Source organism: Strix aluco, chromosome 11 (genome assembly GCF_031877795.1).
Source record: "Strix aluco isolate bStrAlu1 chromosome 11, bStrAlu1.hap1, whole genome shotgun sequence".
NCBI classification, from domain to species: Eukaryota; Metazoa; Chordata; class Aves; order Strigiformes; family Strigidae; genus Strix; species Strix aluco.
In genome coordinates, this window is record NC_133941.1 from 16,849,641 (window position 1) to 16,875,913 (window position 26,273).

A 26,273-nucleotide genomic window follows, 5' to 3' on the forward strand; every position below is an offset into this window, starting at 1 on the left:
ACCCCAGCGCCTCCCAGGACAGCCAGAGGAGCCCAGTACCACCCCCACTGTCCGCTGCACCGACCAAAGTGCCCCCAGTACAGCCCAGTATCACCCACTATCACACCCAGTGTCCCCTGTAGAGTCCTCTTCCACCCCACACCCCCAGTACCACCAAGTATCGTCTCCCAGTACCAAATCCTAGTGCTCCAGTACTTCCCCCAGTGCCACCAGTACTGATTCTGCATGCTCCCAGTGCCTTCAAAAACACCCAGTACTGGCCACTAGCCCAGCCCAGCATACACCCCCACTTACCCCTAACACCCAGGCAGTACCACCCTGTACTGTCACCTCCCTGTGACCACCCCTGTCCTGCCTAGTGCCCCCTCCCCCAGCACCCTTAATGCCATCCAGTGCCTCTGGCTTCCCAGTGTTCCCAGTGCATTCCCAGGGCCCACCCTGCCCCCCACCTGGCTCCAGCCCAGCTCTCTGCACCCTCAGCAGGGCTCAGGGGCAGAGTTAAGGGCATTACGTGACGGGGGGGCCAGGCAGCAGCGCAGCCCCCAGCTGCCCGCTCCCTGTCCCTGACAGAGCACACGCAGGCGCCCGCATCTGTCCCAAAGCCAGTGTTTATTTGGGGGTGCCCCGGCTGCAGTGGGGGGGCACTTGCTCGGCCCCGGCTGCCTTTGTGCTTCCCATGTACAACTATTTACAACCCCCGAACCCCGTCAGGATGCCCTGAGGGTGCAGCTGATCAACTGGGTGCCCCAAACACCTGTGGGTGCAGTGAGCATTGGTGGCTGCTTGAGGTTCTACCCCAGCTTGGCCCCTTCTTCTTCCCTTCCCCACCCAAAGACCCCAGCCTAGCCCCCACCCACTGTGGCCTGGACACCTGGGTCCTGTCTCGAGGGTCCTGTCTCCCCCCCACCAAGCCCCCCGGGAGGAGATGGGGCCACATATGCTGGCCCCACAGCCCCCTTCTCCTAGGCTTGCCTTGTGGTCTGCAGCTTCCCCACGGCAAGCACTTGCTCTTCAATAACCAGGTGGGGAAACTGAGGCACGAAGCTGTGAGGGCTGTGCTCAGCTTGTGGGGAGCAGACCTTGTCCGTTGCTGCCTCTCCCTCTGCCTCATCCCCCTCTGGATGGTGTTTGTCCCCCTCCCCAGGGCATCTCCCCTTCCCACACTCGGACCCAGCAACTCTGCCCCCCGGCGTGGTGCCATGCCCCAGCTATGGGGAGACAGCGGCTGTGGTGCCCGGCAGTCCCTGTACGCCAGGATTCTGGGGTCCTGGGGCAGGGGTGGAAGACAGTGATGCTGGCTGTGGCTGCCCTGGGGATCCCCACTCCTCCCCAGGGCTGGGATGTGGGGGATTGCATTGCCCCAGTGACTACATACAACCTACAAATAAATACTGTCTCCTGTGGGAGGGGGGAGCGCGTGTGTCTGCGTGCGTGTGTGCGTGGATGTATATATATATATATATTTATTTATAGATATTTTTAATATTAAAAGGGGGGAAAAATAGACCACTGTGCTAGCAAAGTCCCTGATGATGGTTTCATGTATGCCCGTAGGTCTCTGGCTGGTGATTCCGGCGGTTTCGAGGCTTCTTCTGGTCCTGCTGCTCCTTGGCTTTGAGGCCAGCCAGCGGCTGCGGGGGGCTGGCAGCCGTGTGCCGCCAGTAGCCCTGGCAGTACTGGTCCAGGAGTCCCATTTCGGGCTGGGTGAGGAGCTGCAGCAGGTCCTGGTAGCGGGGAGTGGGGGCACCTGGCAGGCCGGGGGGGGTCTCCGCCTGGACCAGCACGGCGTGGACGGCACGGCTGCTGAGGACACGGAGCTGCACCTTGGTCACGGTGTGCTTGAAGTTGTTCTCGGTGGCAGTGCAGGAGTAGAGGCCGCTGTCGGCGAGCTGGAGGGCACGCAGCAGCAAGCCCTGCTCCGTCCGCAGCACCCGGCCCTCCACCCGCAGCTGGGGAGGGAGAGGTGGCATGGCTCAGCCGGCTGGCACCCAGCCCGCCCCGGCACCCCCTGGCACCCCCAGCACAGCACCCTACCCTACCTCTTTCCGCCGGTCACTGTTGTCCTTTTGCAGCAGCCACTTGATGCTGGCCTGGGGCGAGCGGGGCTGGCACTCCAGGAAGGCGGTGCTGCCCTCCACCCCGTACTGCACGGCCTCCACCGCGTTCTTGTTAGCTGCAGGGGTGGGTCATGGGCAGCCGGGTCACGCGCCTCCGTGCCCCTGCCCCACTGCCCTCCTGCCCAGCCCACTGGCTCTCCAAGGGAGAGCTCCTGCCCACCCCCAGCCACAGGTCTGCCTGCTCCCCAGCCACCCTAGCAAGTGTGCTCCTCCTCCTCTAGTGTAGCCACACTTCCACAAAGGTGTCCATCCATCCATCCATCCATCCATCCATCCATCCATCCATCCATCCATCCTCACCCTCCTCCCGTATATCCACCCACACAACCAACAACCCACCAGGGCATCCATCCTCCCATGACCCCCTTGTGGCTGTTGCCCACCCCCTCGCCCCCTGCTCTCCACATGTCCCCCCAGCTGCCCCCCTGTGCTGTGGGGCTGTGCCCCAGACCTCACTCACCGTTGGAGTTGTAGCCTCGGCACTGGCGGATGGGGTTGCCGTGCCGGATGTCCTGCCGCCGGCTCCGCCTGCGGGGAGGTGGGAGATGAGCGGGGGAGCCTGGGGCTGGGGGGTCCCTCCCTGTCGCTCTCCCCTGGCCCCCCGTACCTCTTGGAGGAGGCAGAGTAGCGGGTGCAAGCGCTGCCATCCCAGGCGCAGTACGGGTCCCGGGCCAGGCAGCAGTCGGCACAGGCTTCCCCGTAGATGTCACAGCGGTGCAGGGCCAGGTGGGTCACACCTACGGCCGAGGACACGTATAGCTGTTGCTGTTGGGGCACAAAGAGGACAGGGTGAGATGCTATCTCTTCCCCACCTGTAAGGACCCCCCAGAATGAGCTGCAGCCTCCCAGTACAGGGACTGGCCAAGACATCAGAATCACCCGGGGCCACCCAAGCCAGCTTGCACTGGGGTCACCGTGCTCCCGCCCTGGTGCTGCAGTGACACCAGGCAGTGCCACAGCCAGGACTGTGATGGGATCTGCTCAGGCCCCTGCCACGTGCTGTGACTCACCCTCTTGGAGGAGATGGTCATTGTCTTGATGGGTGCCGGCACCTAGACAGGAGCAGGAGCGAAGGAGATAGAGGGCCACCACCTGGCCTGACACTGCAGTCCCGGGGTGGGCACCCCAGAGCCCTGCAGGCAGCTGGGGCAGGCAGGGGCGGGGAGGGGGAGATGCAAGGGGGCAGCAGCCAGGAAGACCAATGGTTGGGGTCCCTCCAGAGCCAGCCAAGGGGTGGCTGGTGTCCCAAGGGGCTGGCTCATGTCCCAAGGGGCTGGTTGGTGTCCCAGGGAGCTGGCTGATGTGCCAAGAGGCTGGTTGGCTGGGTCAAGGACACTCAGCAGAGGGTGGAGGACAGGCCAGCCCTTACCTTGAACACCTCAATCTCCTCCAGCATGAGTTCCTCTGTCTCCATGTCATCCCGGGGGAGCACGATGACCTTCTGCACAGTGCCCCGATCTGCAAGACACCATGGTGCCCAGGCACTCAGTGCCACCCCCGGGCACCTGTGCCCTCCCCTCTTGGGAAGGGGGTCCCTGCTGGGGCTGGGGGGAGGAAGGATCCGCCCAAGCCCATCCCCATCTCTCTCTTGCCGCAGCAGGTGACTGTGCCGGGGTGCAGTGTACCGGCACAGGTCACTGCCTGTGGCTAGGGACTGCCACCACCCAGGGCAGGGTGGGGACAGCAGCTGGGGACAGGCACAGGGGCAGGGAAAGGATGAGGATGGATCATGGGGGCTCTGGGATGCACATTAGAGCAGGGGAAGTGCCAGGTTGGATGACAGTGCCCCCATGATGGGGACGCAGGCCAGGGAAAGACAGGGCTGGATGCTGGTGCCTCTAGGGTGGGCAATTGGGAAGGGAAGGCAGAAGGTTGGATGATGATGGGCTTAGGATGGTCAACAGGAAGCACACAGGATGGGCACTGGGGTTGGGAAAGGATGAGGCTGGATGGTGGGCCCCTGGGATGCGCAGCGGGGCAGGGGGAGGACTGGGCTGGATGGTGGCATCCCTAGGATGGGAGGTATCATGCTGGATTGCTGGCTCCAGGGATGGGAACTGGGCTAAGGGAAGGACCAGTCTGGGTGGTGGGGTCCGTGGGATGGGCACCGGGGCAGGGGAAGAACCAGGCTGGAGCCTCGAGGAGGGGCAGGGATCTCAGGGGGGGTCTCAGCCCCTCACCCCGCTCCAGCGTGGCGGAGGGCACCGTGCTCTGGCCAGCCCTGGTGGTGCCCGTGCCCTCCGGGGCCGCGCCGGAGCATGCTGCGTTCCCCGCGGTGCGCGGCGTGGGTACCTGTGCCCAGGAAAAGCACCTCATAGCGCCCGTCTGCCGCATCCACCTGGTCGACGGCCACGGTGGTGAAGCGGTAGTTGACATTGGTGCGGACCACCAGCGGCTGGCGGTGGGTGGGGTAGACGGCATGGTACATCAGCGGGTGCGCGCGCATGAAGTTGATCACTTCGTCAGGGTAGTCCTTGGTTGACTTCATGGATGGGGTGAAGGTCCCCCCGGGGCACTACGGCACAAATGGCACCAGTGCTTGGTGACCCGGTATCCGAGCACAGGTCTGAGGGTGCTGGCTGCCTTGCAGATGCTGGCTCCCCCCACCACACATGCCCGAAGGGTACTTACGGTGCCCGGCCGGGGGTAGGGCATTTTGCCTGTGTAGGGCATCCACTGGTAGTTGGGTCCCTCCTTGTGCGCGAAGGGCCCGTTGAAGACCATGCGGATGTCAGCCATGGAGTAGACGCACACGGCAGAGCCCTTGAAGACCGACCTGGGAAGAACAACCTGCTGCCACCCTCCGGCTTGGTGCTGCCCATTGCTGGGACCCCTACCCAATTGGGCCCCCCGCCTCCACTGCTCTGTGTTGGGAGGGTCACACTCACCCCGAAGCAGAGAACACGGCGTAGATAATGGGGTTCTTGGTGTCCTGAGTCTGCTGGATGAAGACGTCCTCTTGGGACAGAAAGATGGGGGTGTCACCATGGGGAAGGTGGGCAGGGTCCCTGCACCCAGGGACATCAGGGAAAGGAAGAAAGTAGCTCCCCATGGGAGAGTAAGACGAGAGGGGCAGCAAGGGGGGGTCCTCAGCCCTCCCCAGGGTACCCTCCAAGCCCACAGGGGTGGAGAAGGCACCCCTGTCCCCCTCCTTGTCCACTCACGGAGCTCATCAAAGTGCGTTTCAATCCCGTCAGGTCCTGGTACGGAGCAGACGAGACGGGCCTTCAGGAAGGTGCTCCACTTGTTCACAAGGCAGCAGTGGCCCCCATCGTCGTTCTGCAATGGAGGGACCCCCGCGCTCAGCCCTGCTCGCACCCCTGCCCGCTCCCCTGCCTGCCTGCTGTTTCACCTACCAGGCAGATGCGCCCAATGCGGGAATAGACCCCAGGGCTCAGCGGGGCATCGGCTGACTTCTCTCGGAAGAAGAAGTAGAGCTTGTCATCGTTCCTCTCGCTGCTGTCAGGAATGAGCTGGGCACGGACGAAGGCCGGGTCTGGAACAGCATGGCATGGCAACATCAGCCCCGTGGCACCCCCTGCCCCGTGCCACAGCAGGCTGCTGAGCCCTCTTCTTTTCCAGCACCACCCTGCTCCTGGAAAAGCACTGCTGTGGTCGCAGGGCGAGAGCTGGATCTGGACCAGAGCTACAGAGGTGGGCTGAGGAACTGGGTCTCTCTGGCAGTCATCGGTGCTCCAGGAGGGGCTTGGAGCACCCCTGAGGTCCCTGGGAGCATCCCTGAAGTCCACGGGGTGGAGAGCTCCAGCAGCTCTATAAGCAGGATGGTGGGAACCAGTCTTTTCCCCAGGGAGGAACCACACAGCCTGGAAGCTTCTCAGGAAGCTTCTCCCTGCCATCCATCACCAGTGCCCAGCCTGCGTTGACAGCTCCCCCTCTTCGGGTTACCGCCCCGCTGGCTCCCCAGCCCGGCAGGATCATCCCATCTGCTCTGCTCTGTTTACTCAGCTGCCGCCCCTTGGGCAGGGGTGCTCTGAAGGGGGCAGGATGAACGCTCGGGGTCACTGACTGCAGGCAATGTGGTTGACATCTCAGCACCGCAGAAACCCACGCACGGACTCCAGCAGAGTCAGCCCCATCTCTCACTAGCTGGCTGCTCCTGCCGCCCAGCAAAGCTCCTGGTACATCTGTCACTGCCTCACACAGCTATCCCTCTGCTCTTCTGCATAGATTTTCATCCATCCATCCATCCATCCATCCATCCATCCATCCATCTTCCATCCATCCATCCATCCATCCATCCATCCATCTTCCATCCATCCATCCATCCACCCATCCACCATCTGTCCATCCCTCCCTCCCTCCCTCCCTCCCTCCCTCTCTCCCTCCCTCCATTCATCCATCATCCATCCACCCATCCACCATCTGTCCATCCCTCCACCCATCCATCTGTCCATCCATCCATCCATCCATCCATCCATCCATCCATCCATCCACCCACCCACCCACCCACCCATGTTCATCCTCCTCTCCAATGTATCCATGTATCCATTTATCCATCCATCCATCCCACACCACCACCCATCCACCTGCCCATGCTGGCTACTGTCTCTGTCCTGGGAGGACACAGTACAACACAACGTGTCTCATCTCCAGGGCTGGAGCCATGGGGTCCCCAGGGAACCTGAGCCAGTGACACCCGGACTCACCGTTGAGCCAGCGTGAATTGTATTGGTCTGTCCTCATGGCCGTCTGCTTGCCCATGGTGCGGAAGATGGCTGCGTCCGTGCCCATGAAGTCGATGTAGACACCAGCGTAGAGCTCTTCATCTGCAGAGAGCAGAGATCAGCTGGGGACCCCCACCTAGTCCCATCCACCCACCTTCTCCCACTGCCTCGGGCTCCATCCAGCCTCAGCCAGTAGCCACCAGGCAATCAGGAGTCCTGTGGCCATCCCAGAGAGTTTGGGAGGTTGCCACATGAGAACCCCCACCTCTGCTGGGTCAGGTGCCCAACGACTGGGCATCCCAGGTGCCCAGCCATCTGCAGCTGGAGCGGGCAGGGGTGGCAGGGCAGGAACCTGACTCCTGGAGGATATTTGGGCATCACAGGAAGACAGTGGGAGTAGTTGTCCCATCTCGCCTGCATGTTCCCTCTGCCCAACACAGGCAGCGCTGGCCCCGGGGAGCTACAGGACTCACTTATTAATGCAGAGACGGTGTCTACTTTGGGGTCGTAGGAACACTTCCCCTTGCCCGACTCCAGCTTGTCTGGCTCCAGGTAGAAGATATAATCCTGGGGAAGGAAGCAAATGGAGGAGCTGGTTACACTTTCACCCCTCCATCCCTGTGCCCACCAGGAAAGGCAGCCTCCTCTGGGATGGAGCCCAGCAGTGAGGATGGATGCAGATGGACCACACCAGGGGTCTGCAGGTCTCCTGAGAAGCTGAAGCCCCGACAAGCTACTCCTCCAACGTTGCTGGGTGATTCTCCGTGCCCTCCACTGCTTGGAGACTTGGCTGAGCTGCCAGGCTGAAATGGAGCATCCATCTCCCAGATCCGCTTCTGGGCAAACATCTCCCTCCGGCTGCTTCTTCGCTTCAGCTGGTCATCCTGCACATCGCCGCTTGCCCGGCTCCAGGTCACGCAGCTCCAGCAGCTTCAGCAGGTGGGGTCTGGCCAGCGGTACAGCTCGGCACAGCTCAGCTGCTGAACCTGGCACACTCCTTTTGCTGGATCCCGCTTTCCAGCAGGCACCACCAGGGTGGCATTGTGGTGAGATGCTGTGCCCGCTCCAGGGCATTCGCCCACGCTGTTAGGAGCCATCTCCCTGCTGTCACCATTAGGAGCCATCTCCCTGCCATTGCCTCTGCCTTCCCCGCGGCCATCCCCAGCACCGTCACATGTCCCCGGCCAGGGGCGAGACCCACGCTGCCTCCAGAGACGCACACAAAATCCTCTGCCGGTGCCAGCTGAGGGCAGGCAGAGCCAGGCTATCCCAGCCAGGTCACCCCTCATCCCTGGTGTGCAGATCCCCACAGCCGGGATGAAGCAGCAGCACGGCAGCACCCGCAGGGACCCCAGGCATAGGGGTGGAACCTCAGGCAAACAAATCGAGCTGGCGGAGCTTCCCACTGGCCCTGTGCCCTGGCTTTGATGCAGGGGTGACTGACACGGTGGCGGCCACCCTCTGCAGAGAGGTGAGCAGAGTCCCCAGCTCCACGAAAGGCAGGAGGGGGTGCGGAGCCAGGATGCTCACTGTGCACATCTCCCACTGGAGGGTTTGCTCACACCAGCCCCTCCTGGGGCACCCCAGCCCCAGAGGTGGGCACGGCCACGCTTCTGTCATCCCCATCACTGCACCGTGTCACCTGCGCCACCATCACCATCGCAAACGCCTCTGCCCAACGCTGGCCCCACTCCCAAACTTGGGAAACCCTTCACAGGGACAACCTGGCTCTCCAGTGTGGCCCTGGCCCTGCCTGCACCATCTCACCCTCCCAGTCAGGCAACCTACAAGCCGTCATGGTGCTGGCACAGCCGTTTGGCTAATGCGCCTTGAAATGCATCGGAGCTGCCGGAAAGTGGGTGCTGGCAGCCCCCAGGGAGCCCCCACTCGTGACACAGGGAGCTGCACCAGGGAGCTTCTCCATGCAGATGCTGGAGCCAGACCCGGCAGGGAGGGAGGAACCGTGGGGGGCCCGAGGGGACTGAAATGGCAACGGCACTTCCCCAGCTGGCACTGGGGAAATCGGCAGCAGGAGCTGCCTGCAGCTGGCAAGATGCTCATGGTTGAGCATTGCCCTTTGTCCCACTACCACCCGTCCTCGGAGCAGAGGGGCCAGGGGACAGAGGGACGGACAGGGGAGAGCCCCAGGCTGCCGCAGGGTGCCCGCGCCCCACACACTCCCCAGCCCATGCACTGACCCATGTTAGTCCAGGGGGGAGAGGCTCGGGGGGTGACACTGTCAGGGTGGGCTGGATGCTGGGTGTCCCCAGAAGCTGAGGACGCTGTAGCCTCCCTGAGCCCGCTTGCCCCCTGGGATGACACAAGCCCCTCCCGGGGCAGGGCGAAGCAGAAGCTCAGTGACGTTTTTGTAGACCCTACCAAAACACCTCCTGCACATCACCTTGGCATCCTCCCTTGAACCCTCCTGAGCCCCATGGCTCTGCTGACATGTGGCTCCACTTCCAAGGGGGGGACCAGGCAAAGCTGGCAGCATCAGGGAGAGCCACCATCCCTGACAGTGTCCCCCGCAGGGGGCCCGTACGTGGCCTGCGAGGAAGGAGTTAGTGAGAGAAGGAGAGCAGATGCCAGGCCGGTGGCTGGAGGATTCTGTGCTGAGAGGGAAGGAGATGGCGGGGATGCCCACGGCACGGGGCGCCCGGCACGGGGGTTGGACACATGCCGGTGGGAAGGAGAAGGAGCCCATGGCTCCAGCGCGCCCCAGGGGAGAGGTGCGCACGGCTGCGGCGGGCTCCCAGACTGGTTCCCACCTTGCTTTGTGCTGGTCTCGGGCTGAGGGGGCCATCGGCGGATCTGCTCTCCCGGCCTCCCGGCTGGCTCGGCGGAAACCCCTGGGGAAAAGGAGCAGGGCAGAGAGTTAGCGCCGGTGGGGGCACGGACCCCCTGGGGCAGGGGCGGGCAGGGGGACACCAGGAGCTAGGGTGATGGGTGCCCATGGAGCAGCAGAGCCATGAGCCCCCTCGGTGGTGCTGGTGGGGGTCCCCAGATGCTCCGGGCTGGGCTGGCCTCCAGCAGGAGCTTCTCCAGGATGGATCCTGCTCTCTCCCACAGAACTGGGGTGCCCTGGTGAGGGGCAGGAGAGAGCGGAGAGGTGGCTGCCTGCAGCCAGCCAGGTTGGGCTCACACCCAGGGATGCAAAGATGGCACCTGCCACTCAGCTGGCAGCACCCCGTGCAGAGGAGCAAGGCCCCAGCACCGAGCCACGGCACGGGGGAAGTTACCGGCACCACGGGGTCACTGGATCCCCCTGTCCCTGCCGCACCGCCGCTGGCTCTGCTAGAGAGGACACGCGATGCTGTCCTCAACTGCACCAGCATCTCTGGTCCTCCTCAAATGCTGCCACTGCCCAGTCTGGTCCCAGCCCGGTCCTAATCCGGTCCCAATCCAGTCCCAGTCCAGTCCCAGTATGGTCCCAATCTGGAGTGGCCCAAGCAGCATCCACCTCTCTCAGTGCCTGTGCCAGGCTTGGGAGCAGTGGGGCAGACGCCCATCCTCCACATCCAGCGCCGTGCTCCTTCCTCGGCTTGGGCTGATGGCACCCAGCTTGCTCCGACCGTGGGAGAGGACATGGTCCAGGACGTGCCACCCCAGCACAGAGGGGACAGACACCTTGCAGGGCTCAGGGCCCCCTGGGATGCCTGCGCTGCTACTTGGAGTGACTGGCTCCCTCCCAGGGCTGGCCTGAAAGCGATCCTCTGTCTGCCGTGTGCCCAGCCCAGTGGCACGTGGCATCGATGCCACCCTCTCGCCACACACTGTGGTCCTCAGGGCCGGGTGACATCCATCCAGGGACATCCCCGACATGGCCACATGCACTGGCACAGCCCCTGCCACGGTTCTGCCTGTGCAATGCTGGTGCCAATATGGTTCCGGGCATCCTTCACATCTGTGGTGAGGGGCTCGGCAGCCTGGCGGCAGGTAGGAAGGTGGGGGGAACACGTCCCTTGCCCCAGTGGAGATCCAGCAGTGGCTGCGGCTGGCAGGGTGGGAGGGCACGTCACATGGAAGCCAGTGTTGGGGTCCAGCCAAGGCAGCCCGGTCCCGGTGTGAAGAGAAGTCCTTGGTCTGCAGAGATGGCTCGGCCCCACTCGGCAGCACAGCACCGTTAGCCACAGTCACCCCCCAGCCTGCCATTGCCCCCCAACCCTCTGCCTCCCAAACCTCCCAACACCAGCTGGCAGAGCCGAGCCGTGCCGTGCCGCCCTCCTGCACCCCGCTGCAATCCCACGGTGGCTGTGGTGGCACTGCCAGGCCAGGCACCGGCTCAGCTCCCCCCATCCCTCCCACCCCTCACCTGGGCTTTGCGCCCACGGTTGACGAAGGCGCAGATGGGGTTGTAGGCGCCGGTGCCACACACGTAGAGGTGGGTCCGGTTCCAGGGCTGGATCAGGCGGATGAAGTTGCCACACTCCCCCTGGGAAGCAGAGGAGGAGGTGCCAATGCCAGCAAGGGGACAGGGGCACCCCCCTTCCCACTCCCTGCCAGCATCCCCCGCTGGACCACAGGGTCCAGCCCCCTGGCATGGGATAGGAGCTGGGAAAGGGAGAAAGCAGGCCAAGGACCTGGGAAGGTGGGAGTCTGGCATGGGGCACGGACTGGCTTGGGACATGGCATGGGGCCATAGGTTGGGGTGGGGCCACAGGTTGGCATGGTCATGGGATGGCATGGTCATGGGTTGGGATGGATGGTGAGTTGGCATCGGCCGTGGGATGGCATGGGGTATGGGACAGCATGGGTCAGGGGCTGGCATGGGCCATGAGGTGGCATGCCGGAGGGCCCAGCCCTGGCTGGCAGGAGGAAGCAGTGTGGGGATCTCGACCTCCTACTCGCCCATGAAGATCTCCAGGACCTGCACAGCTGGGACAGAAGGGGTGGCAGGACACCATGACACCTTGGAGTGCCACCCCTTCTCAGCATGGTTGCAGATGCTGCCACACTACAGGGGACCTGGGGGATGGCTTTTCCAGGGTAGGACACGAGGACATGAATCCCACTCTGATGCTGGCCACCAGCCCTGCCACTGCTACCAGAAGGGGATTTATGGTGGCCACTCACGTTGCTGTTCTTGCCCGACAGGATGCACTCCTCAATCCTCTGCTGGGACGCGGGCCAGTGGATCTGTGGAGACACCAGCCCAGGGAAGATGAGGGCACCCACTCGGCCCCACCTCCTCCCCACCAGCACCAGTGATGCCCATCGAGCTCTTGCCCTGGCATCCAAAATGGCCCATCGGATGCCTGGTTGCACCCCTTCCGCCTGTCCCCCCCACCCTACAATGGCAGCTTACGATGAGGGGCTCGCGGTTGATGTCATGGAGGTCCAGCGAGAGGACGTAGTCCTTGCTGCCCACGTACATGCGGTCGTGATCCTCGTCTTTCAGCAGGATGCGGTAGTCGCTGGAGTTGAGGAGGAAGTTGAAGAAGTGTGCCGTGCCCGTCGCCTTCAGCTCTGTGGGGCAAAGGGGCAGGTGTCAGCACCCCAGGGACCCCCGCCCTTCCCGGTGCCATCCCTGTCCCAGCTGGAGGACGTCCTGAGAGAGGAGGTGTCCACCTTCCAGCCCCGTGGTGCCCACCTCCCCCTCCATGAGCACCACAGTGCTGCCACTTCTACGCAGGACATGGGACAATGACGGAGATGCTTATGGCCAGTTGGGACAACCAAGTGTGGCCAGGGGAGGGGGCAGCAGGACCTGGGCTGAGGAGACCCAGCACCCCACAGCAGGGAGTGGAGCTCCCCACCAAGACAGGGCAGGAAGGGGGGGCGCTCCCTGGCACCCCAGCCAAGAACCTGCAGCTCCCAGAATCTCCAGCATCATCCCTCTCCTGCCCTGTGACCCCATGTCCCAGCCAGGCCATTGGTTCCTTGTATGGGGAGCTGGGACCCCAAGGAGCCAGCTCCTGGGGAGGGGACGAGCCTCTCCCCGCCCCATGTACCCCATCCCCCCTTGGGAAGCTATTTTTAGCCCGAGTGTGGGAGCAACGAGTGAAAGAGGATAATGAGGGTCATGAATATTCACAAGTGCAATGAGGCAGCCAGATGGAAGGCAGAAGTGCTGCAGATGATGTGGGCCGGTGCCAAGGACCACGCGGCAGGGGCCAGGGCACAAGCGAGACAGAGGACCCTATCCCCATGGGACACTGTCTGCCCTGTCTGCCATCCTTTTTGGAGGTACCACCCTCTTTGGATGCCATCCCCCAGTCATCAGATGCCACCTCCATGGGATGACATCTGACCCGGATGTCACTCCCTTTGGAGGTGCCACCCCTTTGGATGCCACCAACAGTCATTGGATGCCGCTCCCAGCCATCAGATTCCACCCCCATGGCACGTCATCTTCTCCATATGCCACCCCCTTTGGAGGTGCCACTGCCTTTGGATGCCACCAACAGCCATCAGATGCCACCCCCTGCCATTGGATGCCACCCACATGGGATGCCATCTGCCCCAGATGCCACCTCCTTTGGAGGTGCCACCCCCTTTGAATGCCACCCCCAGCCATCGGTTGCCACTCCCATGGGACGCTGGCCCCATGAGCATCCCCACCCTGCAGATTTGTCCCTCCATGCAGGGGCATGCCCTAGGCGGGCGCTGGGCGCCGGGGCTGGGGGCAGCCCCTGGGGACCCCTGCTTCCCAGGCGGGAGCGGAGCAGGGTCCCGCACGTCGGCAGCGGGAAGGAGCACGCTGACTTCCAGGCAGGGCCGGGCAGGGCTCCAGCCGCTAGCTGCCATTCCCAGCCAGAATGCCAAGCGCCTGCAGATCTTCCTGACCTCCTGCCTCCCAGTCCCATGGGGGACTGGCAACGTCCCACGGGTGTTCCCATGGTCCCTTCCCATCCTGGACACCCTGGGAACATGGGGGGTTACCTTCTTTGGGGAACAGGAGGGATGGGGGGGCTGTGCCCTGCACCCTGGCATCCCGGTGGTGGCAGAGACACCCTTGCATAGCCCTGGGGACCCCCTGCTTGGCATCCCAGGAGTGGGCTGAGGGGCTGGCAGGGGGGCAAGCACCTCTGGGGCAGGGTGGGCACCCACCTTCCTGCTGACCGGGGCAAAGGGGGGGGTTTCCATGGGAGCCCACACCAAGGGGCCAGAGGGGTGCCCAGGCATGGCTAGATCCATGCCCATGGGTGTCACCGGGAGAACCCGCTCTGTCCCACAGCTGGCAGTGGTGCTGCCCAGTCCCCAGCCCCGTGGCAAGGCACCCGCAGCCCGCTGGGCCCTGCTCAGCCACAGCGGTGAGGCCAGTACGTGCCAGGCACCACGGGGCGGAAACCTGCCAGGGCAGGCTGCGGGAAACGGCGTCACGGGACGTGACATCAGCCTCCCCCCAGCCCGGGGGTCTGCCCATCTGCCGGGGCTGGATGGATGGGGTGAGCACGGTGGGCACGTGGAGGGGCTGGCGGTTTGGGGTGCCCCCCGCCATAGCAGAGGTGGGGTGGTGCAGTGCAAAGGATGGGGGACCGGGAGGGGGCTGCCCACCCGCCCCACCGCACACTCCTCTTCCTGCCTGTCCCATCTGGGCTCCAGATGCTCCCTGTGCCGACGCTGGCTCGCCTGCCACCCGTGGAGTCCCCTGCCTGTCCCACAGTGTCCCCTGCCTGTCCCACAGTGCCCTGCCTAACCCATGGCACACTGGGTCCGGTCCCTGCCTGGCCCACGGCCAGCAGCTGCCCCACGCAGAGTGTGTGTGCCTGAGTGTACAGTGTGCAACACGCGTGCATGCATGTGCCCCACGCAGCGTGTGTGTGTGCACATACAGTGTGGGGTGCGTGTACACGTGTGCCCCACACAGTGTGTGTGCATGTGTGCGTGCACGTGTACACAAGCGTGTGTGCGTGTGTGAGGGCAGCTGAGCACCCCGTATCGTGCATGTGTGTGCATGTGTGCCCTGCACTGTGTGTGTGCATGTGTGTGTGCGTGTGTGCTCCACACACTGTGTGTGTGCATGCACCTCTGCGTGTGTGTGCTCCACACGGTGCCCTGGGCGCACGGGATGAATTTGTTGGGGCTTCCCCCGGAGGGATGCTGGTGTTGGTGGGGGCCAGAGCTCAGGAGCCAGGAAAGGGCAGGGCGGCTCTGGCAGCGGGGTGACGCAGGCAGAGCAGGAGAGCTTGTCCCCAGCGCTGGGGACCCGCTGTTGGCGCTGGAACCGCACGCCCGGCCACCCTGCTTGGGGCAGAGGCAGCCCTGGTGCAGGCAGGGCCTGGGATGACGGTTAAACTGGGCAGGAGCCCCCATGCCAGGACAGTCCCCCATCTGCCATCGCTGCCTGGCCTGGGGACACCATGTCCAACGTCCCTGGGGGCACACGCTCCCATCCTCGCCCTCCCCTCCCGGCTGGGACCCTGAGGCTGAGGCGGGCAGTGCCACGACACCAGCGGTGACGGTCCCAAATATCCCATGTCCATCAGGATGGGCGGCCCTGGAACTTGGCAGGGGACAAGGCCAGCAGCACAAAGGGCCCCGGCCCCCCACTGGGGGCCCCATTCAGCCCCCCACGCCCCAGCGATCAGAGGGGGCACCCCCAAGCAGGGCGGTGACAGACCCGCTGCCCCGTGACGCCCTCTCCAAAGAGGACAGAGGGGCGGGTGAGCATCCACCCCAACCTCTGACCTCCCAAACCACCACCGCCTGCCCTCCCTGCCTAATCCCCCACTGTCGCTGTGCCCCCAGACCTGCCCCCGGCAGACACGGGGGTCTCTGGGGATGAGGTGGAGCAGGGGGGCCCCCCCCGGGGCTGGAGAAGCCGTTCGTTAGCTGATGCGCCCTGATGAGCATATATTCCCTCCCGCATCCCCGCTGCCAACCCCGGCACCGGCAGAGCTTCCCCGGCTGGCCGGGAGCCTAATCCCATTTTAATTGCCCAGCACCGGAGCCAGGAGCCGTCCGGCACCGCAGCCAGGGTGGCCTCCCCGGGGACCATCCCCTCACAGCATCCTGCAGAGCCCCCACTGAATCCCCGAGACTCACCTCCTCAGCATCATTTGGTAGCCTCGGGCATTGAGATTTAATTACCCTGTGCCCTCGAGCGATGCCAGCGGCCAGGATCCAGTCAGGCCCTTGGCCAGCAACAAGAGGCGATGCTCAGCTCTGCCTGCGGTGGCGGCGAGCAGCACCACCCGATTACATGCTCTGCAAACCCAAATTCCCCCCATAATGCCAAAATTCGGGCTGAATTTACAGTGCCGGTAGCTGCCCAGCAGCTGCCCACACCTTCACCCTTGCTGGCTGCCACCACCATCCCCGTCTGGAAGGGATGAGTGGTCCCCACACATCACCCATCGTCATGGAGGCCGGGGCTCATCTCCAAATCAAAGGGGAGATTTTGGGGGTCCCCAATAAACTGAGCATCCCGGGGGGCTGCTCATCGTCCCCCAGCCCCCCAAATCGCCCCAACCATCACCAGGACACCAGCACAAAGAGTTAATGCCATTCAGACTCGAACGGGTCACCTCCCCAGGTGCACCATCACTGCACACCACCACCCCCCCCCCAAACTAATTACAGGCGCTCTCACCTAATTAGTTTCTAATTATGGGCTTGTAGCGCATTCAACATAATTAGCATGTAAATTACACGGCATGTTTATATTCAATAACCGCTCTCCCCCCTGGCTGGCGGCAGCAGCGTCTTTCGGGAGCCCTTTCTTTCCATGGGGCGAATGAATTCACTCCAAATGCCGATGGAGAAGCCCAGAGCTGATCCCAAGGGAGCCTGGCCCAGCAGGGATAAATCCTGGCTCCATCCCGAAGCATTTTATCCCACAAATTTATAAGTGTGCCCCAAATTTTGGGGATGCTCCCCCCTAATTTTTTCCCTGCTTGAAATCTGGGATGCAGCTTTTTGGGTACCTGGTGGAGGGGAGGGATGGGGAGTGATGCCGAGAGAGGGATGCGGCGCTGGATGCGTCCCCTTGCGTGTTTAAAGCATTTGTTGTTATTGGGGCTGATCAAAGAGCTGGGTGGGTCGCCCGATGAAAACAGAATTGCTTATTTGTTTGAGCGTCACTCCACTACCCCTTGATGGGTTATTTATGATGTAATTAAGCTAATTACATGTAATAAGAGAGTTTCCGTGGCCCCCAGCCAAGCTCTTTTCCCATTTAACCGATTCACAGGTGGGAGGAAACCAAAGCCGTCTTGCCGGGGCTTGGGAGATGAAATGGCTCCAGCTCCCGCTCGCTGCCTTCCACCCCCGACCGACCATCTCCAGCCCCCCCGAGAGCATCGCCCCATGCCGGCACCCATTCCACCGGCCCCCACGGCAGGGGACAGGTGCCGCAGCCGCCTGGGTCAAATCCCTTGGGATGAAAGCGGGGCTGGCTGGATTGCTCCCCCCTCACCATCACCGCCCGGCCAGTTGGGTGCAGGCCAAAAAACAACCAAAAAAAAAAAAAAAAGAAAAAAAAGAAAAACCACATTTTTTCAGCCGAAACCGCTGATTCATCCCCCGGCGAGCCTGCCCAAAGCACTCGTGGGGGGACGTGCCCCAGCAAGCATTGCTGGCACGGGGGACCCTGTCCCCACCGAGCATCACTCGGTGGCGGTGACCCTGGTCCTCACCAGGGAGCTGGGCCAGGGGATGCTCTGGCAGCAGGAAAACCCCCTCGGGAAGGAGCCTGGCTTCAGAAAAAACACTTTCATCCACTCAAAAGCAAAAAGCTGAGCTGAGGGGTCCCCACCCGCCACCACCTTTGGGCTTTTTTAAAAATTTTTTGATATTATTTTCTTCCGCAGCCCCCGAGAGCAGGGCAAGGCACTGGGCGGGAAGGTGGTTGCTTTTCCAGGCCATTTTCTCCGTGCCAAGAAGGCAGCAGGGAAGGCAGCGCCTGGGGGTGCTGCGGGCAGGGGCCGGCAGCACTAGAGACAGGGGGACACACACGCCAGGACCCCAGGAAGGGCCACGCTGCTTCAGAAGGACCAGCATTAATTTGAAGGATAACAAGCTTATTAGATATTGGCTTGGGGGGCTTGAAATTACATGGGGGCGTTTGGGGGGGGTGGGGGGTTAATGAGCTTATAGAGCTTTGCAGCCGGAGCCCAGGGGCTCAGCCCCAGCAGCAGCCGGTCCTGGTGGGTGGGGGGGACCCTGGCGCAGTCCCCCACTGCCCCAGCCAAAGAAATCCTCTTAGGGGCTGCAGGGCTCAGCCCCGTGTGCCTGTCCCCCAGGGCATGGGAGAGGGGACCGCAGCATCCGCCCCCACCTTTAAAGGGTGTAAGGAGCAGCACAGGGCTCCAATGCAGCCCCTGACCCACACCAGGGTGGGGACTGCCGGCGCCAGCCCTCCCGGCACGTCCCCAGGGCTGGCTGTCCCTGAGCCCTTGGCTCTGCCCATGCAACCCCCCCGCACCGCGTCCCCCCCATGTTTATCCCAGCCTGCTGTCACCAAGCGGTGCCCACAGCTGCAGCAGCTTAGGAGGGCGCCTGGGTGGCCCCGGGGACACGGCCCCCTCGCCGGGCTCCTCTCCAGCCATCTGCCACCCCCCAGCCCCAGATCAAGTGTGCCGATGTCCCCCAGCCGAGATGCCAGCGGGGTGGGAGGGGAAACTGAGGCACAAGGTGGGGAGGAGCATGGTCACACAGGGGGCTGGCAGCAGAGCCAAGAGGAGACTCCACGCTTGATTTATTCTTTTTAAAGTGCTTTTTTCCCCATGCAGGAACTGCCCTGCCTCTCACCCGGCCCCTCCCAGCCAGGGCTGCCCCCCGGCTGGACCTCTGTGCGGCTTTTCCGAGAGGTGCCAGCACGGCTGTTCCCATCGCCGGAGTGGGGGGGTGGGGAGCGGCTCCCTCTTTGAAGCCCCACGGAGAGCCCTGACCCCGAGGGCTTCCCGCAGTGATGCGGGGCGAGAGCCCACCCTTCCTTCCCGCACGCTTTTCCCACGCCGGACAGGGAGCAGGACACGGAGGGATGAATCATCATCATCATCACCACCTCCTGCATCCTCGCGGGGAAAGCACAGACCTCGCCGGTGCCCAAGCCCCCGGCACAGAGGAAGGCCCGGTGAGAGGGGGCCGCAGGATGTGTATGAGAGGGGGGGGGGGGGATTGTTAGCAAGGAGATGATTAAAAATATCCACCCTATTTCTGGCCGGCACCGGGCTGGGATCTGGGAAGAGCTGTTGGCAAAAGGGAGCCGTGCCGGAGCCGCTCCCTGCACTGTTCTTTCCGTGCCGGTCACCTTCCTCCCACCGACACACGGACAGGAAAGCCTTGAGAGGAAGGACAGACGGGCAGGGATGATGGGGGTCACGGGATGGGGGGGAGGACCAGGGGATGACCCTCCACATCCCATCACCCTGCACTGGGCAAAGGAGCTCAGCTCCAGCCCCTTTCCTATTGCTTCGTTATTTTATATATATTTTTTTTTTTAAAGCTCTCGGAGACGATGGGGCTCTGTAGAGGATGACGCAGGCCCCGGGGAGCTGCGACAAACCTCCGGCGCGCGATAACAAGCAAAGGCAAACAAACCCAGAGACGCTCCCGGGGCTGGCGGGACTCCAGGCAGCACGGCCGAGGCGAGGCGCCGGGGGGGACACACACACACACACAAAACAGGGACACGGCAGCTCGCGCCAGCACAGCTCCTTCCTCAGCACCCTGCCAGGCACCAGTGCAAGGCCACAGCCACCTCAGTCCCACCTCGGCCCAGGGATGCTGCAGGAGGGGATCTGCACCCCAGCCCAGCAACACCCCTCCAGCCATGCCCACATCAACGGCTACCAGGTCCCCCGCGGTACCACAGTCACGTCCCTGCAGGCCAGCCCAACTCATCACACCAGTGTCCCACAGCCCAGCTCCCATCACGCCCAGCCCCACCACCTGCAGCTGCCATGGGGGATTTGGGGCTGGGGATTTGGGTACCAGCCCTGGCTCCCCACGTAAAAGAGCGTGGCTGGGAAATGCTGCTGCCACCCCACATCTCTCAGCCCCATGGCTTCGAGGAGGCCACCTACAGATTATTGACTCGGGAAAGCTGCTTACCAGTGGCTCGGCGTGCGGCTCCTGGCTGGCCCCCAAGGAAGACCCTGGGCTAACTCTCTCATGCCGCTGCAAGAGTGTGGGCGGGGAAGGGGCAAGTGCCATCCCCTCCCGATCCCGGTGTGCTCGGATCTGACATGCCACCAGCATTTCTTCTCCGCGTGCAATTGAGAACTGGCCCTTTTCCCACCACAAAGCTCACCTCTGGGCAGCGAGGGCAGGGGGAGCCCTGCCAGACCAGCCCAGGTAGGAGGGAGAAAGACTCGAGATCCCAACATGGGCAACTTGGGTGACATTCCCAGGTCCCCTGGGCATGGCCAGGGACCTCCGCTCCACCAAACTGGCGCCAAAAAACCCAACCCTGAACCAGCCCCCACCCTGCGGCACAGCAGGCCCAACCATGCTTATCCGGAATTAATCCCGCTGCCGGGGGCACACCGGTGGCTGTGGGATGGTGACAGGCGTTAACACACACCTCGCCGGGATGGTGGGTGCTGGGTCCAGCCGGGGCTTTGCCGGAGCCTCCCCTCGCTGCAGCTGCGAGGAAGCAGGGACGAGGGATGCATCCCTGGGTGGGAAATGGCAGCGGCTAAAGTGCTCCAGCAGCCCCCAAAAACCCTCCGAAACAGCCTTCTGGAGAGGAAAGCAGTGCCTGCCATGCAGGGAGGAACTGCTCACTCCCTTCCAGCCTGGACTTGTCCCCAGCCTCTTCATACCAGCCATTTTTCCTGCTGAGACCAGCCTTTAACGCCAGCGGCTCACCCTGCCCGCGCCATGTTTGCCATCAGCCCCCCCAGCCCCTCCTGCCAGGCTCTGCCGGACCGGAGCCGCCACGCTCACCCTCGGCTCTGCCACCGCACCCCGGGCTCACCGGTTCGGTATGTGACCGGAGGGCAACGGCACGGTGGGACGGCACGGCAGCGGCACACACAGCACGGCCCCGGCTCTCCCGCGGTGGCTCGCCTCCCCCGGGACCCCAAGGGGAGGCAGACACAAGGCTCCATGTGCCTGTCACCCTCCTGACACACATCCCCAGGCTGGGACGCATCCAAGCAGGCAGCCAGCCCCGGCGGGGCCCAGGGCGATGGTAGAACCGAATACACCGTGTTGGCAGTGGCAATTTTTGTTCTGCTCCTCGAGGTTTGCAACCCTGAGCCCTGGCTCATCATCCCCCATCCCGCCCCCTCTCAGCATCCCTGCGGCAGGAGCTCAGGAACAACGTGCACCCCAAAGCTGACCCAGGGGTCCCCTGCCGGCTCGCAGAGTGGGCTGGGTGGGTCAGGCAGCCCCGGTACCAAAGGGTTAAGCCCCTTCCCCCCGCCCAGCATTCTCCCCTCCTGCCTCTTGCAGGCTCCCTGCCAGCTCCCAGGCGTTAATACCAGCTGGGGGGGGTCGGGGCAGCATCAAGCTGCTGTCTGGACTCGGGGCGCTGCCGGGGGGGGGGGGGGCGGGGGGGCTCTCTGCACCTCGGCACCCAGCTTCGCCAGATGGAGGGAGCCACCCACCCGTGAAGGGAAGCATATTGGGGGGACTGGGCAGGCTACCAGCCTCCCCAGACTGGGGAAGGGGGCCAGACTGGGAGCTCAGCCACACTGGCATACAAATCCCCACGGAGATTTCTGGGGGTGCAGCCTGCTGATAACCCCCCCAGGTGAGGAGGAGGAGCAGCAGCCTGGACTGGGGTGCCCCTGCCCTCCTCCACCTTCTTGGGGTCCCACCCTACCCCCCGACTACCACTGCCGGGCTCTTACCTTTGAAGGAGAGCTGGACCCTCGGGGTGGCAAAGCCGTGGTCCTTGGCGTGGGTGGCCCGCCAGCCCAGAGTCAGCAGGGTGGCCCAGAGGAGGACGCCGACCACGGGCATGGTGGGCATGCGCCTGGGCGCCGAGGTCCAGGGGAGACCGGGGGGGGGGCCGAGCCTGCCAAAGAGGGCACAGGGGGGAGGGACATCAGTTTGCTGCACCCACCGCCCCCCTGGGGGGGGTACAAGCCCCACATCTCCCCATCCTGCTCTTCATCACCCGCCGGCACGCAGCATCCTCTGGGGAGGGCTGGGAGCCAGCCCTGGAGGAAGCGGGGGGGGGGGGGGGGGGCTTAGCTGAACCCCACTCTGCAGGCTGGGGGGGATGGGGGGCAGGAGTCGGGGGTGCCCAGCCTCACCTCCTTGGGTGCCAAGCCAAGTGTGCAGGGTGAGGCGAGCACAGCGGCGAGCACCGCTGCAGCGCGCTCCTCCACCCAGCCAGCGAGCCTTGCCCAGGTGAGGAGCATCCCTCCTCGCCCCCCCCCCAGCCTGCAGCATCCCCACCCTGCCAGGCTGGCTCCCCCCACCCTGACACCCAGAAGGGTCCCATCCCCAGCCCTCTTCTCCCCACCTCTCCTCCCAGCCCCCAGCAAAGCCACAGCGAGCAGAGCTGGGATCAAATCTTTCCAACATGAAGGAAATCTGGACTTCATTATTCCAAGAACGTACAAAAAAAAAAAAAAAAAAAAAAAAAAGGATTTTTTTTTTTTTCATAAATAAAAGAGGAAGAAAAAGAAGGAAAAAAAAAAAAAGCCCTGCCTGTGTGCCAGGCAGCTGGACTCCCTGGGGCTCCGGCACTGAGCGGAGTCCGCCAAGCTGCCTCCAGCGAGCCACACACGCACCCCGGCATGGCACAGCACGGCACAGCACGGCACGCAGTGCCCCCGGCGTGCCCCGCTGCCCCTCGCGGAGAAGGACTGTCCCCTCGGGCCCAGATTCCTCTCCCGAGGCAGCAGCCTCCCGGGGGGCTCCAGGAGGCTCAGGACAGGATTTGGGAGGAGGCCCGCGGTGGGAAGCCCCTCGCATCCCCAGGGAGCTGCACGCCCGGGGTGGGATGCGCTGTGCCGTGGTACCCGGGTGGGCTTGGGCAGTGGGGGAGCACCCAGCCAGCCCAGCCAAAGGGGCTCTGTGCTGCGGGACAGGCGCTGCCTGCCAGCACGCTGTGCCGGGGGGTCCCCACTGCGCCACCCCCACGGGGACATGCCCTCCACGGCTCTGCCAGCTGCCACCGCACAGCCCCCTGACACACACCGAGGTGCCAGGTGGATGACCGGGAACCCTTCAGGGCACCCCGCGAGAGGGATGCTGAGCTGCAAGGTGGGCAATCCCTCACCCCGGGGCTCTGCCCGTGGCCCACCCGGGTGGTCTGGCCGGCCCCTCCCGGGGTGCACAGCACCCACACCGCCGGCCCCAGCCCCGAGCGGGACAAGGGCAGCAGCACGCCTTGGCCCCTCCAGCGACATGCTTCCTCGAGCAGCGGGACAAGACCCAGAGCGCAGCGGCACCGCCGTTCCCTGGGGTTCAATATTTTTTTTTCTCACTCTTGCCTCTGGAGTCAGTAAATATTTCGATTTTTTCTTCTCCCCCTGCACACACATCCAGCTCTGCTCCATTGTACTGGCATTCGGTCCCCTTCCAGGCTGCCCCCCCCTTCTCCCACCCATTACCAGGCTCTGCCCTTCCCATCAGCGTCAGGCCGGGACAGCCCGAGCCCCCAATTCCTCCGCCAGCCAAAACTCCAGTTGGTTGCACTTAAATAACCACCCCCCCCCCCATCCAAACCTCCCCCCCTCTCCCCGGCAGCTTTAGGAAATAATTCTGGCAAATCCCACTATTGCATTTGGATGGAGCCGCGTACGCGTCAGAGACAGGGAGCGAGATGGCAAACAAAGGAAAAGAGGGAGAGGAGGGGAGCGCAGCGAGCGCAGGGCGAGGAGGGGGGAAAGGGCCGGCGGCGAGCGGGGGGCACCCAGGCCCGGCCGGGAAAGGCAAATTCCAAGGAAGCAAAAAGGGGAAACGGCCCATTGGAGCGCACCTTGGCCGGGAAATCTCTATTTCCAGGGTCATCTGCGCTCCGGGGAAACTGGGAACTCCCGGGGAGAGCGGCCACGTTCCTCCCCCCCGGCACCCGGGCTGGCTGGGGTTGGGGTGCTTTTTTTGGCAATTAAAGTTTGGCCATTGCTGGTGCCGCCGCAGGAAGATCAAAACCCCGCTCGGCTTTATTCCCCCTCCCCAGGCCCGTCAACCGAGCGCCGCCGAGCCGAAACAATTAAAAGGAAAGGTTTTCTTGGCTGGAACAAGGACTCCTTTGGGGGGCCGAGACCCCGGGGCTGAGGGGGTGCCTCGGAGGTTGGGCTGCCCACCCGCCTGGTCCCAGCGGCCTCAGGAGTGAGCCGAGAGAGCAGGAAACGTTTTGGGAGGGAAAAGAAATACAGGCAGGATGGGCAGCGGGAAGGGGGGGGAAAAAAAAGAAATTAAAAAAATAAAAAAATAATGCTAATCGTCCACCGCGGCCCCTCGCACCCGGGAAATAACTTTGCACAACTTTGCGGCACCGGCCCTCCGGCCCGCCCGGCCTGTCCCCAGGGAGAGCCGTCTGTCCCCCGCTCCCCCGGCGCCCTGCCCTCCCCGCACCCCCAGCCCCGCCGGGGCGCGGGGTCCCACCGGGGCTCGGGGTCCCACCGGCGCGGGCTCCGGCTGCCTGCTCCACGGTGCTGGGGGGGTCTCTGGTGCGCGAGTGTCCCCCCAGCACCCTCTCCTCGGTCACCCACCCGCCGCCGAGCCCTGCCGCAGCCCCTCCCGCCCCCGGAGCCCCCTGCCAGCCTCCGTCCCCTGCCTGCACCGTGCACCCCGGGCACCGTCCGCCCGCCCCGAGCGGGAACGGGGCACGACAGCCCGACCACGGGCTCCCGGGGGTGAGGGGACCGGCAGGGAGGGGGACGGGCAGAGACACCCCGGCATCGCCCCCCTGCGAGGCGCGAGGGCGGGGGGGCTGCAAAGCACCCGGTGTCGCCGCCAGCTCGGGGCAGGGCTGCCAGCCCCGGACCGCCGGCACCAGCCCCCCCCTCCCCACGACCCACCTGCCCGCTTCACCGGCAAGTTGCGGCGGGGGGGGGGGGGACGACACAGACACACAGACAGACAGACACACGCACGCACGCACGCGCGCGCGCACACACACACACACACACACACACACACACACACACGAGTTCCGAGCGGCGGAAAGTTTTCTCGGGGCGCCCCCCCCGCCGGGCCCCCGTTCCGCCGCCCGCCCCCGCCCTTACCTCTGCGGGGGTCCCGGCGGCGGCTGTGCGGGGGGGGTGTGCAGGGCGGCGGGGCTCAGCGCCGCGCCGGGCACCCGCGGCCCCCCGCCATCTCGCGGCCGCGACTGCCGCCGCGGCCCCGGCCCGTGGAGCGGCGGCGGGGCGGGGCGGGGCGGGGCCGGGGGCGGGGCGGGGCGGGGCGGCGGGCGGTGGCGGCCCGGCCCCGACTGGGCGCCGCAGCCCGTGCGCGCGTCGCGGGGCGCCGCGGGGGGCGTCATTTGCATAGACACGCCCCCACCCCCTCGGCCCCGCCCACCGCCCGGGGCCGCGGGTTCGAGCCCCGCCGCCGCCCCCCGCCGCTCACCTCTGGCTTTGGCCTTTTGTTGCTCAGTGCCGGCGGCGCCCCGCCGTGCGAGGCCGCGGGCGGCTCGGTTGGCCTCCGGCGCCCACCACCCTCCCGTCGGCCCCGCGAAGGAAGCGAATGAATAAGCGCCGTCCCTCCTTTGTCTGCCGAGGCGGGCGGCGGGGGGGCGGCCCGGGGCGGCGGGAGGCAGCGGGGAGCCGAGCCCCGGCGAGCCGGCGGCTTTGTGAGAGCTCCAGCTCCGGCGAGAAACCGCCTCCCACACACGGCAACTCCTTGGGCAGGCAGCGGGGCTCCTTTCCCCGGCCCCACCTTGCTCCTGCCGCCCCCCACCCCGGTTACTCCCCTCGGTGACCCCTGGCCCTCAGCCCGGGGGATACAGGTGATCCCTGCCCTGCTCTGGGTCCCCGGTATCCCCCTGCCACGGGACCCACCGGCCCCTGGCTGATCCCTGCCCAGCACCGGTCCCCCGGCATCCCCCTGCTCCAGGATCTGCCGGCCCCTGAGTGATCCCTACCCAGCGCCATTTCCCCTGCACACCACAGTGGGCTTCCCTCTAAGGCAGCAGCTGGCAGGTGCCGTGCAGCTGAGCCCCGTAGCTCTGCCCCGGTCCTTCCTGCCCTGAGCTGGGCACTCTGGAGCCCTTCAGTTGCCAGGCTCATGCCTTAGTTCCCCCGCTCTGCTCCCGCCAGGCTGGGGGCCTCTGCAGTGCTGCCTGCAAGGCTGCCTCCTCCCCCCGCTACGGGTACAGCCCTCCTGCAAGCACCACGGAACTTGGCCCCATGCCCCCCACCCTAGCAAGACCTACTCTCTTGGCCTCAGAAGTCCCATCCACAGTTTTTCCCCCTCTCCTGCTGCCTGGCTCCCACACAGGGTAACGAGGCATTAAGGATGCTGAGAAAGCACAGAAAGGGATGCTGAGGTGCCCTGATCTTAGACCCATCATGTGGGTGGGTGGGCCTGAGCCATCCCCCCAGGGTGGTACCAATGCCTCGGGGCCAGGCTCCCTTGGCAAAAGCAGGGCAGGGGGGAGCCAGGGCTGTCCCAG

At 64.5% G+C, this 26,273-nt stretch overlaps 1 protein-coding gene across 2 annotated transcripts; it reads right to left on the minus strand.

Moving 5' to 3' along the window:
- Positions 1-590: 590 nt before the first annotated feature.
- Positions 591-25,018, minus strand: SEMA3F (semaphorin 3F). 2 transcript variants are annotated; one of them, XM_074836319.1, is made up of 19 exons: positions 24,886-25,018; positions 21,550-21,716; positions 12,108-12,268; positions 11,876-11,938; positions 11,115-11,234; positions 9,571-9,651; positions 7,276-7,369; positions 6,785-6,904; positions 5,474-5,613; positions 5,282-5,396; positions 5,006-5,075; positions 4,749-4,893; positions 4,410-4,632; positions 3,487-3,575; positions 3,128-3,169; positions 2,725-2,882; positions 2,578-2,645; positions 2,040-2,173; positions 591-1,949 (listed from the first exon to the last, which is right to left on the minus strand). In XM_074836319.1, the coding sequence occupies exons 2-19, from the start codon at positions 21,668-21,670 to the stop codon at positions 1,539-1,541; spliced, it is 2,355 nt and encodes a 784-aa protein (XP_074692420.1). In that variant the 5' UTR covers positions 21,671-21,716; positions 24,886-25,018; the 3' UTR covers positions 591-1,538. The 2 variants fall into 2 exon arrangements, with proteins under 2 accessions (XP_074692420.1, XP_074692421.1); XM_074836320.1 differs by lacking the exon at positions 9,571-9,651.
- Between the last annotated feature and the right edge of the window lie 1,255 nt (positions 25,019-26,273).

Coding starts and splice junctions, on each gene's coding strand:
- SEMA3F (XM_074836319.1), bottom strand. CDS start 21,670: ATGCCCACCATGCCCGTGGTCGGCGTCCTCCTCTGGGCCACCCTGCTG. Junction 11,939..12,107: donor TCAACCGCGAGCCCCTCATC/GTAAGCTGCCAT, acceptor GTGTCTCCACAG/ATCCACTGGCCCGCGTCCCA. Junction 6,905..7,275: donor CACCGTCTCTGCATTAATAA/GTGAGTCCTGTA, acceptor TGCTCTCTGCAG/ATGAAGAGCTCTACGCTGGT.